The sequence below is a fragment of the Heptranchias perlo genome, chromosome 17 (genome assembly GCF_035084215.1).
Source record: "Heptranchias perlo isolate sHepPer1 chromosome 17, sHepPer1.hap1, whole genome shotgun sequence".
NCBI lineage: Eukaryota > Metazoa > Chordata > Chondrichthyes > Hexanchiformes > Hexanchidae > Heptranchias > Heptranchias perlo.
In genome coordinates, this window is record NC_090341.1 from 53,457,533 (window position 1) to 53,475,397 (window position 17,865).

Consider the following 17,865-nt stretch of genomic DNA (forward strand, 5'->3'; position numbering starts at 1 on the left):
CTGCTGTTGGCCAGGGGATGCAGAAACTACTGAGTGTATTCCAAACTGCTGACACACAGGCAAAAGCAACTTTTGAACTGAAGTAACCTGAGTTCAATCGCTGGCCTGAACCGGTTTAAATTAGCTAAGTTTTGTGAAAGACAAAGGAGATGTGATAAGACACAAGTCCTTATTTAGAAACGGAGTAATGAGGTAATGCTACCTAAGTCCTTGGGACAGAGCCAATGAGGAGAAGACACGGAGTAGGCGAGCAAGCCGACCAACCATCAGGAAGTGGAAGAACCTACGTCAGGGACGTAGGGACGTAGCGACGATGTCGAAAGAGAGAGAGAACGGAACGCCTGGCCAGCGTCAGCTCTCCTTTTTGGGTATTAGCCTTTATATTCTGTGACCACTCAGGGAGTGTCAGAGAGACCTAGTGGGTGTGCGTTTAGATCCTAGTTTAGATATAAAACTGTATAACCTGGTGCAAACTGCATGTCTATATCTAACTAGACGTATAAGCTATATGTATATAATCTAACTATGTGAATAAAGCAAATTGAGAGTTAAGAGAGAATTGACTCTCCTCCTCTTTGTACTAAGCCAATAACCGTAACCGGTGACCTCCGGTCAACACTGCCCTGAGGAACTCTGGCAGTGGTGCCCTGTGGCTGTGATGACTGGTCTCCAACAAGTACAAACATCTTCCTCTGTGTCATAGAATCACAGAAATTTACAGCACAATTCGGCCCATCGTGTCTGTGCCGGCCGAAAAAGAGCTATCCAGCTTAATCCCATTTTCCAGCACTTGGTTCGTAGCCTTGTAGGTGATGGCATTTCAAGTGCACATCAAAGAACTTATTAAATGCGATGAAGGTCTCTGCCCCTATCACCCTTTCAGGCAGTGAGTTCCAGACCCCTACCACTATCTGGGTGGAAACATTTCTCCTCAGCTCCCCTCTAATCCTTTTACCAATCACTTGAAATCTATGCCCCCTGGTTATTGACCTCTCTGCTAAGGGAAATAAGTCCTTCCTAATCACCCTATCTAGGCCCTTCATGATTTTATACACCTCAATTAAATCACCCCTCAGTCTCCTCTGTTCCAAAGAAAACAACCCCAGCCTATTCAATCTTTCCTCATAGCTAAAATTCTCCAGTCCTGGCAACATCCTCGTAAATCCCCTCTGTACCCTCTCTAGTGCAATCACAACTTTCCTGTAATGTGGTGACCAGAACTGTACACAGTACTCAAGCTGTGGCCTAACTAGTGTTTTATACAGTTCTAGCATAACCTCCCTGCTCTTATATTCTATGCCTAGGCTAATAAAGGAAAGTATCCCGTATGCTTTCTTAACCACCTTATCCACCTGTCCTGCTACCTTCAGGGATCTGTGGACATGCACTCCAAGGTCCCTCTCTTCCTCTACACCTCTCAGCATCCTCCCATTTATTGTGTATTCCTTTGCCTTGTTTGCCCTCCCCAAATGCTTTACCTCATACTTCTCCGGATTTAATTCCATTTGCCACTTTTCTGCCCACCTGACCAGTCCATTGATATCTTCCTGCAGTCTACAGCTTTCCTCCTCACTATCAACCACACGGACAATTTTTGTATCATTTGCAAACTTCTTAATCATGCCTCCTACATTTAAGTCTGAATCATTAATATATACCACAAAAAGCAAGAGACCCAGTACAGTGCCCTGCGCAACCCCACTGGAAACAGCCTTCCAGTCACAAAAGCACCCGTTGACCATTACCCTTTGCTTCCTGCCACAAAGCCAAATTTGGATCCAACTTGCCACTTTCCCTTGGAGCCCATGGACTTTTACTTGTCAGGTATGACTCCAGCCACTGGAGAGTTTTGCCATTGACCTCAGTTTTGCTAGGATTCCTTGGTACCACACTTGGTCCAATGCTGCCTTGATGCTGAGGACAGCTACTTTCACCTCTCCTTTGGTATTCAGCGCTTGTGTTCATGTCTTGATCAAGGCTGCATCAAGGTCTGGAGCTGAACGATTCTGGCAGAATCCAAACTGATCATTGGCGAGCCAGTTATTGGTGAGTAGGTGTTGCTTGATGGCACTATTGACCACTCCTTTTATCACTTTGCTGATGATTGTGAGAAATCTGATAGGGTGATGATTGGCTGGGTTAGATTTGTCCTATTTTTTGTGTATAGGGCATATCTGGGCAATTGTCCACATTGTTGGGTAGATGCTAGTGTCATAGATGCACTGTACTAGCTTGCCTGGGCGGGGAGTGGGGGGGGGGGTGGTGGTCAGCCAGTTCTGGTGTGCAGGCTTTGAGTACTTCAATTAAATGTTGGACTTGGGCATTGTTAACTCATTGAGGCAGAGGATGAAGATGCAGGTTTCAATTCGTAGGAGATATGGACTGCTTACACAAACTGCTGTCAAGCCGTATATTGAAGAAAAAGGCATTGAGAAAGAACTATAACGTCCCAACTCTTACCTTCGATGGTTCTTTTCTTAGTCCTTCACCAATTGAAATTTATGGCCGGACCATCTCCTCTGATCTCAAATGGAACTCCTACATCTCCTCTGATCTCAAATGAAACTCCATTTTTTGTTTGGCAAACAGACCTCTACCTTGTGGAGGCTGAACACCAACTCTCCAACACCTCCACCTACCTCCCCCGTGGCGATGACCCCACCACCGAACATCAAGCCATCATTTTCCAGACCGTCACTGACCTCATCTTGTCCTGATCTTCCCCCCCAAGGCCACCAACCTCATAGAGCCCAACCCCGCATAGCCCGCTTCTACTTCCTTCCCAAGGTCCACAAAGAGGATTGCCCTTCCCATTTCAGCTCTATTTTTTCTCTCCTTGTCCAGTATCTTCTGACCAACATCCACGACTCTTCCGACACTCTCCGCCACTTTAACAGTTTCCAGTTTCCTGGCCCTATCCGTCTCCTTTTCACCATGGATGTCCAGTCCCTCTACACCTCTAACCCCCACCATGACGGCCTGTGGGCCCTCCGCTTCGTCCTTGAATGGAGGCCCAAACAGTCCCGATCCACCACCACCCTCCTGCGCCTGACTGAACTTGTTCTTACGTTGAACAACTTCACCTTTGACTCCACTCACTTCCTCCAAATAAATGGTGTTACCATGGGAACCCGTATGGGTCCCAGCTATGCCTGCCTTTTTGTTGGATACGTGGAACATTCTTTGTTCCAGTCCTACTCGGGTCCCCTCCCTTACCTCTTCTTCCAGCACCATTGATGTCTGTATCGGTGCCGCTTCCTGTTCTCATCCTGATTTGGAAAATTTCATCAACTTTGTTTCCAATTTCCACTTTCCCTCACCTTCACATGGTCCATCTCTGACTCTTCCCCATCCTCGACTTCTCTATTTCCATTTCTGGGAATATGCTGTGAACCAGTATCTACTATTGGCCCACCAATTCCCACAGCTACCTTGATTACACTTCCTCCCAACCTGCTTTATGAAAAGACTCTACTCCCTTCTCCCAGTTTCTCCGTCTCATCCGTTCTGACGGTGCCGCCTTCCACTGATATGTCTTCCCTTTTCCTCCACCGAGGATTCCCCTCCACTGTAGTTGACAGGGCCTTCGACCGTGTCCGTCCCATTTCCCGCACTTCTGCCCTCACCCCTTCCCCACTCTCCCAGAACCACGATAGGGTCCCCCCTGTCCTCACCTTCCACCCCACCAACCTCCACATTCTGCCACCTTAATTGCGATGCCACCACGAAACACATCTTCCCCTTTCAGCATTCCGAAGGGACCGTTACCTCTGCAACACCCCAGTCCACTCTTCCATCACCCTCAACACACGCTCCCCTTCCCACGACGCCTTCCTGTGCAAGTGCAGGAGATGCAACACCTGCTCTTTCACCTCCTCCCTTCCCACCGTCCAGGGTCCCAAACACAACTTCCAGGTGAAACAGCGATTTACTTGTTCTTCTTTCAATTTAGTATATTGTATTCGCTGCTCACGATGCGGTCTCCTCTACATTTGGGAGGCCAAACGCAGATTGGGTGATCGCTTTGCTGAACTCCTCCATTCAGTCTGCAAGCGTGGCCCTGAGCTTCTAGTCGTTAGCCATTTTAATTCTCTGTCCCACTCCCACTCTGACCTCGGCCTCCTACGCTGGTCCAATGAAGCTCGAGGAACAGCACCTCATCTTTCGATTATGCACTTACAACCTTCCGGACTCAACATTGAATTCAATAACTTCAGATCATAACCACTGCTCACATTTTTCCGGACAGCAGTTCCTGGTAATGGTTCTGATGTTGCCATTTACACCTCCTCTAGACCCATGTTTTGTTTCTTTACTTGACCCATTACCACCCTCTTTGCTTTGCACCATTTTTTTCACTTAATCACTCCCGCCAATCACAGATCTTCCCTTTTGTTCTTTCCTCCCCCTCCCCTTTCCCTGACTCTACACTTGCTTAAAAACTGTTAAATCTCAAATATCTTCCAGTTCTGACATGCATGTTGTTGTTGTTGTTGTTGTTGTTGTTGTGTTTCCAGCATTTTCTGTTTTTATTTCACATTTCCAGCATCCACAGTATTTTGCTTTTATTCTCTTCATATACGATTATGTTGAAATTCAGTCAAGAGTTACCACACAGTCTCCTAATCTAATTCATTCTTTCTTAGGACCACTAAACTGTGGAACTCCTGAAGTCCTTCAGCTTTCTCTTTTATGGGCTCTTAAAACCTGAGCTTGATGAAGCCTAATCGCTAATACTTTCTGATTGACCTCATCCTCTCTCCTACTCTTTTCCACTTTGTTGGTGCCTCTCACTGTAGCTCTTAACCCTTCACCTAGATTTCACATTTTAAAACAAAACTATTGCAATTGAGATTAATTCTGGTAAAACCAAATCTTATTCAACATTAAATTTAAACTAGAGTTTTATTCAATCTTTCTATCCTTTTGTGCTATGTACCATTCCTGTACAAGAGGATGGACAGCCACCCTACTCACAGGCCTCTGTCAATGTCTCTTCAACCTGTCATAGGCAAAGTATAAATGGGGTTGTCCCTCTTCTCATTTTTTCTCCTTCCTTAAGGGCAAGGGGCTTGGGGTTTCCCCAGATAGCCTAACTGAGATCAGGACTCATCCTGTGGAAAACTGTGAGAAAGGACCCAGCGCTTACTAAAAATATTGCAGTACACAGATGTCATGCCATTGATCCATCAGCTTTAGTCTATCTGATGCTATTTTATTAATGGGAACCATGTAAAGCAAAATTGCCCTTAATAGGTCTATTGCAGTAGACATTAACCGGTACACATCCATTACGTGCATTTGACTGGTCTGAAGCTATCTGGAGCACATTTTGGACTGCTCTGATTTCCATGAAAGTTCAGCTAAATGCTGGCCAGAATTCTGCACTGGCAATTCACTGGTCACTTCTAGGTCTACTGATGGGACAGCACCTTTTCCTGTGTATAGATCATCACACTCTGACTTACAACCTTAGTTGCAATAGAGATTTACAAAGAGGCTCCCTATTGTCAGTTTGGAGCTGGTACCATATTCAGACAGACTGAACCTAGTGACCAAATCCTAAGGTTGGACTGCAAAGGTCCCATTATGATACTTTGCACTGCTGCTCCAAGATGTGTACCCACAATTCAAGTGCATTGGCTTCTTGATCTCGACCATGATATCAGGAGGAGACCAAGTACTCTTCAAAGAGAGTGGGTTAAAAAAATTGGAGGGTGAGTCATCCCAAGACTTCATGGAGCCATTTGAAGAACAGTCCTGGGAGTAGGCTCTGTGCCCACTTCTCAGTCAGGGGATGGGGAGCCTGAAATGAACACAGAGGGAGAAAATATAGAGCAATTTCACCCTCTCCTGCTAAATAAAAAAGATTACAGAGTCTCAGGAAAGGGAGATGTAGTTGAGATACTGGATAGGCTAAAAATTGATAAAAAGGAGGTACTAGAAAGGCTAGCTGTACTTAAAGTAGATTAGTCACCTCTTCCGGATGGGATGCATCCTAGGTTGCTGAGGGAAGTAAGGGTGGAAATTGCGAAGGTACTGGCCATAATCTACCAATCCTCCTTAGATATGGGGGTGGTGCCAGAGGACTGGAGAACTGCAAATGTTACATCCTTGTTCAAAAAAGGGTGTAAGGATAAACCCAGCAACTATAGGCCTGTCAGTTTAACCTTGGTGGTAGAGAAATTTTTAGAAACGATTATCTGGGACAGAATTAGCAGTCACTTGGATAAGTGTGGATTGATTAGGGAAAGCCAGCACTGATTTATTCAAGGCAAATCGTGTTTAACTAACCTGATAAGAGTTTTTTGATGAGTTAACAAACAGAGTTAATGAGGGCAATGCAGTCGATGTGGTGTATATGGGCTTTCAAAAGGCGTTTGATAAAGTGCCGCATTATAGGCCTGTCATCAAGATTGAAGCCAATGGAATAAAAGGGGGCAGCAGCAGCATGGATACAGAATTGGCTAAGGAACAGGAAGCAGAGAGTAATGGTGAACGGTTGATTTTTGGACTGGAGGGAGGTGCACAGTGGTGCTCCCCAGGGGTTGATACTAGGACCACTACTTTTCTTGATATATATTAATGACTTGGACTTGAGTGTACAGGGCACAATTTCCAAATTTGCAGATGACACAAAACTTGGAAGTGTAGTAAACAGTGAGGAGGATAGTGATAGACTTCAAGAGGATATAGACAGGCTGGTGGAATGGGCAGACAAGTGGCAGATGAAATTTAACGCAGAAAAATGCAAAGTGGTACATTTCGGTAGGAAGAATGAGGAGAGGCAATATAAACTAAAGGGCACAATTCTAAAAGGGGTACAGGAACAGAGAGATCTGGGGGTATATGTACACAAATTGTTGCAGGTGGCAGGGCATGTTGAGAAAGTGGTTAAAAAAGCATACGGGATCCTGGGCTTTATAAATAGAGGCATAGAGTACAAAAGCAAGGAAGTTGTGATGAACCTTTATAAAACACTGGTTCGGCCACAATTGCAATATTGTGTCCAGTTCTGGGCACCGCACTTTAGGAAAGATGAGAAGGCCTTAGAGAGGGTGCAGGAGAGATTTACTAAAATGATTCCAGGGATGAGGGACTTCAGTTACTTGGATAGACTGGAGAAGCTGGGGTTGTTCTCCTGGAACAGAGACGGTTGCGAGGAGATTTGATTGAGTATTCAAAATCATGAAGAGTCTAGACAGAGCAGATAGAGAGAAACTGTTCCTATTGGCAGAAAGGTCAAGAACCAGAGGACATAGATTTAAGGTGATTGGCAAAAGAACCAAAGGTGACATGAGGAAAAGCTTTTTTACGCAACGAGTGGTTAGGATCTGGAATGCACTGCCAAAGAGGGTGGTGGAGGCACCACCTTCAATCATGGCCTTCAAAAGTGAACTGGATAAGTACTTGAAAGGAAAATATTTGCAGGGCTACGGGGATATGGCGGGGGGGTGGGACTAGCTGGATTGCTCTTGCATAGAGCATGCACGGACTCGACGGGCTGAATGGCCTCCTTCAGTGCTGTAACCTTTCTATGATTCTGGCACTTTCTATTTTATGATATTTTGATTACTTTATGATATCCTGAATCCTGTCATATGTCTTGTAAGTGGTCATCCTCACCCATGTGAATATTAGTACAACTAATTACAAAATTGTCCAGGTATTCCTTATCTATGTGGAGAGGCTGTCGGGAGTAATGACCTAGTATCTAAGAATTAGGCCCAAACTGTAGGGTTTTGGACTGAGATGCAGATGGTGAAATAATAAATCTGGTTGGAATTTGGCCCATCTGAGGTCCTCCTGACCCCGACCTATTGACATACATCTCCAGTAGGAATGGTGGATAACTTGTTTAGAATTTAATAACAGCCAGTCTAACATCATTCTAATGTTCAAACAAAATGCAAAATGGGTCTCGAGACAGGGATAAATGAGGCATAAGAGATGGGAAAGGATAAAGACAGCAGTGAGGACAACAAGAGAGAGCAGAAATTCTGTGAAGAGAAGCTTTGGAAGTAGAGAGGAGAGGTTTTGTGTGTATTGAAATGTTGGCAGCTGTGGAGATGGAAAGAAAAAAGGAGAGCCCTTTATGGGCAGTGCCCGGCAGGTGGGATGCACATTCATCTTTGTGATTCCAGAGAGAAAGAGTTCCCTATTTGGCTATGTTTTAGTGGACCATGTGTTAGGAAGGGATGTGCAGAGCAGAAGCTAGGAGTCCCCACAGAGTAAGACACCCCCTAGGCCGCTCTCACGCATCTTCTAATAGCTGTTTACAGAGTGCCACTTGCAGTACCCTGGGGACTGGCTGCCTCCTTGCCCTCTTGGTTGGGGTATAGGGTGTGGCACCAGGTGATCTGGAGAGGAAGAGGTGAAGTGGAGAACATAGATAAATAAAATGAAAACAGAAAATGCCAGAAATACACAGTGTCTGAAAGAGAAAGACAGGTGTTAAAAGTAATGGCGAGACCTTTCATCAGAACACCTCGAATCTTTGCCTTTCAGATGCTGACCGACCTGTGGTGCATCTACAGAATGTTGTTTATAATGTCAGATTGCCAGCACTTGCAGTTTTCTTTTCAACCTCTAAAATAAACAAGATGCATTTAAAGGGAAAAAAACAAAAGTCTCTAAATGAAACCGGGAGAGAATATTCTTGAAGAGTTGCTGAGAGGGCGAAGGAAAGACATTCCATATAAAAACTAGCTGAAAGAAAGAGCGATTCACTGAAAACTGGCCTGATTTGAGACAACAAGAGGTTCTCTATGAAAATACCCCACTGCCAGCACTCTAAAAAGTAGGACAGAAGCATACCAGGGAGCTCGTCTTCATGATGGAAAAGATGCTGCTGAGGATCCCAGAGCAGATGAGCAGCTCCTTCTGCTGCCGCAGGTGCAAATGAATGTGATGGAGAACGACAGGCAGCAGGATCCGGCGGGAGTCTGTGAAAAGAAACACTGCAATGAGCCACACTTCTACTGTGCAGTACTTCAACATGAACACACACAGCTGTCAAAACAGATACCCTAGTCCCTGCCATTTTATAGACAATGTTTTGTAAAAAAAAAAGCATGCAAGGCAAAAATTTAAAAGGGTACACATCCATAATACTCTGGATAGCTGTATATTGCACAGAGGCTGTGGGCCTGAAACTCGGACAGCGCCATTGGAACTGAGGCAAAGCTGAACCTCTGCCCGCCTGCAGATTGCCGCACTGAGGCGGCTGTAAGATGTGGGATCAGCTAAGTTAAATACTGAGAGTGGGTGGCAGAAAATACCTGGAGGAGAGATAGAGACCTAGTGCAGCAATATGACATAAGCTGCTGTTTAAAGGGACAATAACAGCACTGGAGGGAGCAGGCAAGAAGGAGGGCAGCCAAATCGAAGAAACGAGCACCAAACTTCAAGGAATCAGATCTGCATATCCTTGCAATGCAGATACAGAGCAGGAGTGGGTGGTCTGTTTGGGGTCATAGACCAGGGACCTGCCAAGAACATGGTGCGCACTTTATGGAGGGAGATGGCTGTGGCAGTGAGTGCCACCTCCTTATACTGTAGGACCCTTTTGCTGTGCAGCAAGTTTAATGATGTCACCAGAGCAGCTAAAGTAAACTATCTGTACCAGAGCAGTCAGAGGTGAATGTGGAATCGAACAGTGGGGAGTGAAGGCTCCTGAACCTGGGGCCTCAGATCTCTGAGGTCCTGCTCAAAGAAGTGTGTTAAACATCACACTCACATGGAGGCACTGACAATCATTTCAGAGGACTTGAGACAGCGGGGACTAAGACCAAAGAAATTGCCACAACTGCTAAAAATGCACTGCCTCAGCACATGCACAGGTATAATAAATCTTATATACCCACCTGCAACCAGAGTACATAGAATCTACAGGATTCTAAAAACAGGCCATTCAGCTGAACTAGAGAGTAACATACATTGTTACATTGAGTCTACAGCTCAGAAACAGGCCATTTGGCCCAACTGGTCTATGCTGGCGTTTATGCTCCACACGAGCCTCCTCCTTCCTTTATTTACCCCTATCTGGATACCCTTCTATTCCTTTCTCCTTCGTGTGCTTATCTAGCAATCCCTTAAATGTATCTGTGCTATTTGCTTCAACTGCTCCTTGTGATAGAAAGCTCCACATCCTTACCATCCTTTGGGTAAAGAAGTTTCTCCTGAATTCCCTATTGGATTTATTAGTAACTATTTTATATTGATGACCTCTAGTTTTGGATTCCCCCACAAGTGGCAACATCTTCTCTACGTCTACTGTATCAAACCCCTTCATTATCTTAAAGACCTCTATCAGGTCACCCCACAGCCTTTTCTTTTCTAGAGAAAAGAGCCCCAGCCTGTTTAGTCTTTCCTGATAAGTATACAGAACATACAGCACAAAAACAGGCTGTTCTGCCTAACAGATCGATGCCGATGTTTATGCTCCACACGAGCTTCCTCCCTCCCTATTTCATCTCACCCTATCAGCACAGCCTTCTATTCCTTTCTCCCTCATGTGTTTAACTGTCCCTTAAATGCATTTATGCTAGTCGCCTCAACTATTCCTTGTGGTAGCAAGTCCCACATTCTAACTACTCTCTGGGTGAAGAAGTTTCTCCTGAATCCACTATTGGATTTATTAGTGACTATCTTATATTTATGGCCCCTAGTTCTGGTCTCCTCCGCAACTGGAAACATTTTCTCTATGTCTACCCTATCAAACCCTTTCATAATCTTAAAGACCTCTATCAGGTCACCCCTCAGCCTTCTCTTTTCTAGAGAAAAGAGCCCAGCCTGTTCAATCTTTCCTGATAGGTATAACCTCTCAGTTCTGGTATCATCCTAGTAAATCTTCTTTTCACCTCCTCCAATGCCTCTATATCCTTTTTAGAATATAGAGACCAGAACTGTGCACAGTACTCCAAGTGTGGTGTAACGAAGGTTCTATACAAGTTTAACATAACTTCTCTGCTTTTCAATTCTATCCCTCCAGAAATGAACCCCAGTGCTTGGGTTTTCTTTATTTTTAATGGCCTTATTTACCTGCGTCGCTACTTTTAGTGATTTGAGTATCTGTACCAACAGATCCCTCTGGGGATCTACAGCACAGAAACAGGCCATTCGGCCCAACGACAGAATAACATAAAATTTACAGCACAGAAACAGGCCATTCGGCCCAACGACAGAATAACATAAAATTTACAGCACAGAAACAGGCCATTCGGCCCAACGACAGAATAACATAAAATTTATAGCACAGAAACAGGCCATTCGACCCAACTATAGAACAACAAAATAAATAGAATCTTCAGCACAGAAACAAACACACCAGCCCAGAAAAATACGTATCTGTCTCTAAACTTTTTAAAAAGTTAATTTGAACAAAAAATCTCTTATTATTTAGTGCCATCTCTAGATGTCCCTCACTAGGAGAGATGGCCATATCTGGACCGTGCCTGCGTACTCCCTTCTCTTACCTGGATATGAAAAGAGACGGCTGTCTACTGTCCGTGCGATGGATTGCAGCTTGACTACGTCCATAGACTGGCCAATGTGCACCGTGCTGGGCATGCTGCCCAGTGTCCCCCTCACAAACTCTGCCACCTCCTGCACTGTAAACATCTGCAGCAGCTCGTCAAAGATCGCTGGGAAGGAGTTGAGAAGAGCCGCCTACAGCAGACACAATAGCATTAAAAAGCTGCTCGGTTCATCAATATATAATCCATGGCACAGCTGGCAATGTCAGAGTAAATGGAAGCATCTACCCATATAGCATGCAAATATCCTGAACAGCACAGCTCAGGGTATCATTCCAAGGTACACAAGAAAACACTCCCAACTCGCCATTATACACTCTCAGGAACACCATCAACATAAAATACTTACTTGAATGGCATGAGGCCAGGAATGAAATTATTTGAACATGGAAGTTTTGAAAAAGCTCAGACTCCTAAGTACTGAGTTACAGTGCGAGTTATATCAGGTCACACTCACAGACCTCCTAGCACTGAGTTACAGTGAGAGTTACCCCAGGTCACACTCAAAGGCCTCCTAGCACTGAGTTACAATGAGAATTAACCCAGGTCATATTCACACACCTCCTAACACTGAGTTACAATGAAAATTATTCTAGTCTGTTCAATTGAACCCATCCAGCATGGACATAAAAAGTAGTTCATGATATGATCTGAAAACAATCAGGCTGGAGGCAGAGGAGGTGGCCATCACCCTTGGTTACTAGAATCAGAACAACATTTCACTTTACTTTTTTTGGTGAATTTTGTGCCCGTCAAGGTGAGCCATTTTAGAGCCATGGATTGGAACCTGCAATTTCTGGCACCTAGCGTAACATCAAGCTGAGGATCAGGAACAGCAAAGTTAGAAGCACAGTAAAGATACCCCTATTCTGCCCCAGTGTGTCTCAGCCATAACCTTAGAGAGCTACCCTCATACACTAGTGCCACATTTTCTTATATCTGCCATCCTGTGGACTGATTGAGGTTGCCAGTTATGGGCAGTTTTGCCCATATGCATGAGGAGCTGGGTTGAGGCTACTGTTCTCATTTTACATGGGACCCTTACATCCAGCAGACAGGGGAGACTTTAGTCCCATCAGTCTGGGCTGGCTTTAAACTAAAGCCTGAGAGGTGAAAGACCAGGGGTCTTAAGTCACTGTACTCTGCATTGTTACTGTTAATACTGATGTAGGTGCCTGTTATCTTGTCGTGCCTGGCCCACTGAGGACGTGCTGCAAGTTACTGGACTAACCTGTGTGAAGATGAGGGTCTCAGAGCTCCTGCTATCCAAACTCAGGACAAAGCGGATGGACTGAAAGAGCTCCTGAATACTGGCACGAAACTGCTCCTCTTCTATCCCACCTGTTGCTCTTGAATACAAGATCCGTGACTGCACAATAAATTTGAACAAATACTCCAAGGCCTGGGGAGAAAGGAAACATAAGTTTGTAGGATAAATACAAATAAAGATGGTCTTAGCTCATCCATCCAGAAAGACCCCACACTCTTCCCATTGCAGGTAATGTTTTAAAGATGGCCAACTGAATAGAAGACTCCACAGTGGCCCAAGGGCTTATGTCACACGGTTGCCCAGTTGTAATGGTACTGGACGAGCAACCCAGATGTCGTGAGTTCAAATCCCACCATGGCAAGTTGTGAAATTGAATAGTCAGAAAATGAGCATGAAAGCTGCCTGATTATCGTAAAAAACCTGACTGGTTCACTATTGTCTTTCGCGAAAGGGTAGGAAACCTGCCACTCCTTACTCAGTCTGGCTTATATGTGACTCCAATTCCACACCATGTGGTTGACTGTTAATGCCTTCAGGGAAACTAGGAATGGCTTTCCAGTGTCACCTACATCCAATGAACAAATAAAAAAGAATTGTTCCTATTCTTCCATCAATTTTTCTCCTGCCTCTTCTGAAGGCAATGACTGACACTGAGATACAGCCAGTTTCCAGTAGTTCACTCAATGTCCTTTCTTCAAGTGTGAGCCTAGAGATTGTTATTCAACTGTGAAGGGCATCACAACCAGGCATAATCTCATACCTGAACCTTTTCCAGCAGAGACCATTAGATGTAATCAACAGTGAAAATCCTAAATGAATTTCTCCCTCCTGAATCTGAAGACATTGAGGCAAACTGTAGCACTCCCACTTCTGCCCTGGCTACGATCAGTGTCTGAACCTACTGCACCACCCTGGCCTCTCAGACACATATCTTATTAAGTCTGCATTCTGAAGCAGTGCAGCTTCATTAACAAGGGCTGGGGAGCCAGCCATAGATGCACTGCAATGAGAGTCTTGTTATACTTTGCTAAGAAATTTACACAGTGTAAATGCCAGTATTGAGATAAATGCTGCGATTTGTATGATAATGTTACAAAACAACATATTATTGGATTACTAGTAAATGAAGAAATTGTAACGGTCAGCACTGATTTTAACTCCAGCATTTACAGCCCAGTAAAAATGCAGCTGCTTTCAGTACTGGTATTTCAGAAAACCTTTAACTGGCTAAAATGCCCACTGTAAACACCATCTGTTCTGGAAGCAAAGCCAACACCATGTTGGATCTGGGAGTGGAGGATGCATCGCCAGAGTGGTCTCTCTAGCACAGAGACTTTGGGTGTGTTTACACTAAGTTTATCAGTGTGAAGCACCTTCTGGATTCCACTTCACACTGATGCTAAACCAATGCAGTGTAATTCTGCAATTAAGGCCCGACTTGGCTCCAGAGAGAAACTCCCTCCTCTAGAAACTCTCACTCTACTTTGTTCCAGAGTGAGGCTGGTCATTATATAGACTTATGTTGCAATTAAACAACTGTACTGCTTTGTGCAAAGTGAAACCACAGAAGTTGTTGTCTATAAAGTACCCATGAAGGGTTTATTTTCCACAGGCTTCAGTTTGGAAAATTGGCAATTGTATTTTAATGCATCTCAAGTAATTTCCCCAGTGGATTGTTAGGAAACTAACAGGACAAAACAAAAAACACACACAGCAGGCAACACTGAATTAGCTCCAATTCAATTTGAAATAATGAAAGTAAACAACAGAATCGTGGAACGAGAAGCCAAGTGGTGATTTGTGAATCGAAGTGGAAACCTAGAACAAAGTGATAATCCAGGAGTGGGATTGGGATTAGAAACCTGATGATTAGGTAGGGGAGGATAGGGATTCAGAAAACTTGAAACAAAATGATGATCCAGGAATACATCAAATGCAGTGTCAAGTTATCAGTGTGAGATACCATTGCAATGATATAACCTCTGGCATTCTGTTCTCTCCACACACAAAGTTATACAATTGCTGATGAAGGTGGTGACTGTTTAAAACAGTAACATGCAGAAAAAGATAAGAGGAAAAATGAGGGGAAAAAAAAAAAATCAAGGAAAATATTCCCATAGCACAGAATGGCTGAGAGTGAAGGACTGGGAAGGTGCTTAGGGCACAGCAGTTTATATGGGGCAGGGACCAGTGAGGAATCATACACCACCTGTGGAGTTTTCATATTAACACATTTTCATGGATTACGTTTCAGTGATTTTCCAGCTGGGCACCGGGCACAATTAATCTAATTCACTGTGACGCAGAGTGTGAGTGAATGAGGAGAGGGAGGGGGTTGATATGGTTGCACGGCAGTAGTAACTCGTGATTAACTTTTGTTTCATTTCTATATTTTGTCGGGATTACCACAGAAGTGGCGCTTCATACCCTCATTGCCTCTTGAATGTGGTCTTGTCTCACAACTTCTGCAGATCGATCCATGTACCACTTCAGACATCGGATTAGCTCCCTGTAAAAAAAATCAGAGCATATATAAAACATATAAACATACCTGCGATCAACAAATATTTGGGACTAGTACACACAGGGAGCAGTAAAACAGACGCGCAAGAATAGCAAGATGGAACACATTATAGACATACGATTTGAGTGTGAAAAAATAAAACTTACATTAGAAAACGTGGGGCACAATTCTACTGATAGGCCTAAAAAAATTAGATTTACAGCCCAATTCCCAACAGTTTAGATCCCCATCTTGAACCTGACAACTCTCATTTATATTACATGGAAATGGTTCAGTAATACAATCCAGTTCACTTGCTGCTGACTCTTCCCCTCTTTATTCTGTGGACTTGGGTACAGCAACAACTGGTTAACTGTTCACATGCAGGACTTGGAAGCGTGCAGTTGCAGCAAAGACATTTGTGACTCTACCAGTCTGGCCAGCATGCTCCCCAAAGTTGAGGGCAGATCCAAACAGGCCAGTGATGTTGGCAGGTCAGCCCAACCACAACCAGACCCAGAACGATAAGGCTGATTGAAATGCTGCCGACGGTGGTAGCTTTTGCCATCTCTACCATCCAGCAATTGGAGGTACCAGGTGACACTTTGACCTGGGGCGGCGAGGGAGGGGAACTTGGGGCCTCTGGTGGCACTTTGATTCCTTCACAGGGTTTCGTCTGACTGCATTCTTACTGTGAGGGGCAAGGTAGTAAAGTAAATGGATTATCAAAGACTAGCTACAGCTGTGTGACAAGCCTGAATCACAGAGCTTAGTACAGGCATAGGGAGATCATTGTCCTGGGTAGCTGGTAGATAATTGAAATGTACTGCACAGCCTCCCTGCATTGTTTTTCTCGGTGAGTTAAATATTACATCGTAGTAAACTGATCCCAGTGATTATTCTGGTGGAACAGAACTTTACAAAAAGTTGTATGGAATTTTACAGAAATTGTATCCAGAAATGTAGCTTTGGAGACATGACCTTATGGTATTAGAGAGCTCTGTGTGGTACTGGAAGTAACTGTTACAGTAACAAGTCTTGAGCCACCAGGTAATTGGACTTACTTGTATGCCAGTGCACCAGAGAAGTGCTTCTGAATGTAGGTATCCATCACAGGTCGGAAATGAAAATACTTGCTGTCCCGCAGCAAATTTATTACGAACACCTGGGAAATAAAGTGAGAGTTTTTCGATAACTAGCTGCAGCATACACTAGATGGCATGGCAACGTTAGCAACACACATTATAGGAATGGTAGAGATAGAATGAAAAATCGTGACTGATGGCAGTCTGAAGAAAAACAAGAAATGATGAAGATAAGCAGCAGGTCTGTTCTGATGAAGGGTCACTGACCAGAAACATTAACCTGACTTTCTCTGCTCAGATACTGACACAGCTGCCGTGTACTTCCAGCATATTCTGTTTTTAATTGATAGAAATTACTCTGTCCTCTCCTCACGTCTCTCACCCACTTGGGAGTATGGGGGAGGAATAGATGCAAAGTAGACTGAAAAAAAGGGAAACTAGATCTCCAGGACAGTGGGGTCAGTGTCTCTGTGTACTCAGTCCACAAGATACATGCTCGCTGCAGGACTAGACTCAACTCTCCGTCCCCTCCTCCCATCAGATATTCCTCTGCTGTAATGTGCCACTCCCAGTGTCCAAATCCACTTCAAGTGTAGCTGGTGGACGTAGAGTAAAATCAAAGGTATTAAGATGGTAAGATTTCAAGTTGGTTATTGCAAAGCTGCATACAGCTTCTTGCACGGCACTGTGAAAGACAGCAACTGTCTGGAGGACCAACGAGCAGCAACATCTTAAAGTGGCTCAACCAAGGTCATAAGTGTCAGTACAACAACAACATCAACAACAACTTGCATTTATATAGCACCTTCAACGTAGTAAAACGTCCCAAGGTGCTTCACAGGAGCGTTAGCAAACAAAATTTGACATGGAGCCACATAAGGAGATATTAGGACAGGTGACCAAAAGCTTGGTCAAAGAGGTAGGTTTTAAGGAGCATTTTAAAGGAGAAGAGGTGGACAGGTTTAGATAGGGAATTCCAGAGCTTAGGGCCTAGGCAACTGAAGTCACGGCTGCCAATGAAAATCGGGGATGCGCAAGAGGCCAGAATTGGAGGAGCGCAGAGGTTGTGGGAGGGTTGTAGGGTTGGAGGAGGTTACAGAGATAGGGAGGGGCAAGGCCATGGAGGGATTTCATCACAAGGATGAGAATTTTAAAATTGAGGCGTTACCGGACCAGGAGCCAAGGAGCTGAGACAGGGGCGGAAAGGGAGGATGTTACGGTGGTGGATGTAGGTGGTCTCAGTGATGGAGAGGATATGGAATCAGAAGCTCAGCTCAGGGTCAAATAGGACGGCAAGGTTGCAAACAGTCTGGTTCAGCCTTAGACAGTGACCAGGGAGAAGGATGGAGTCGGTGGCGAGGGAATGGAGTTTGTGGCGGGGACCAAAGACAATGGCTTTGGTTTTCCCAATGATTAATTGGAGGAAATTTCTGCTCATCCAATATGTCAGACAAGCAGCGTGACAAATCA

General features: G+C 44.5%; 1 protein-coding gene across 1 annotated transcript in view; it reads right to left on the reverse strand.

The window, feature by feature from the left end:
* Positions 1-17,865, reverse strand: part of dock3 (dedicator of cytokinesis 3) — a 1,008,697-nt gene that overhangs the window by 209,387 nt on the left and 781,445 nt on the right. The window contains exons 21-25 of the mRNA XM_067999007.1: positions 16,375-16,475; positions 15,235-15,316; positions 12,769-12,939; positions 11,478-11,670; positions 8,818-8,945 (exon numbers count right to left, since the gene is read on the reverse strand). Coding sequence (XP_067855108.1) covers positions 8,818-8,945; positions 11,478-11,670; positions 12,769-12,939; positions 15,235-15,316; positions 16,375-16,475 — 675 coding nt within the window. The remainder of the gene's footprint in view (positions 1-8,817; positions 8,946-11,477; positions 11,671-12,768; positions 12,940-15,234; positions 15,317-16,374; positions 16,476-17,865) is intronic.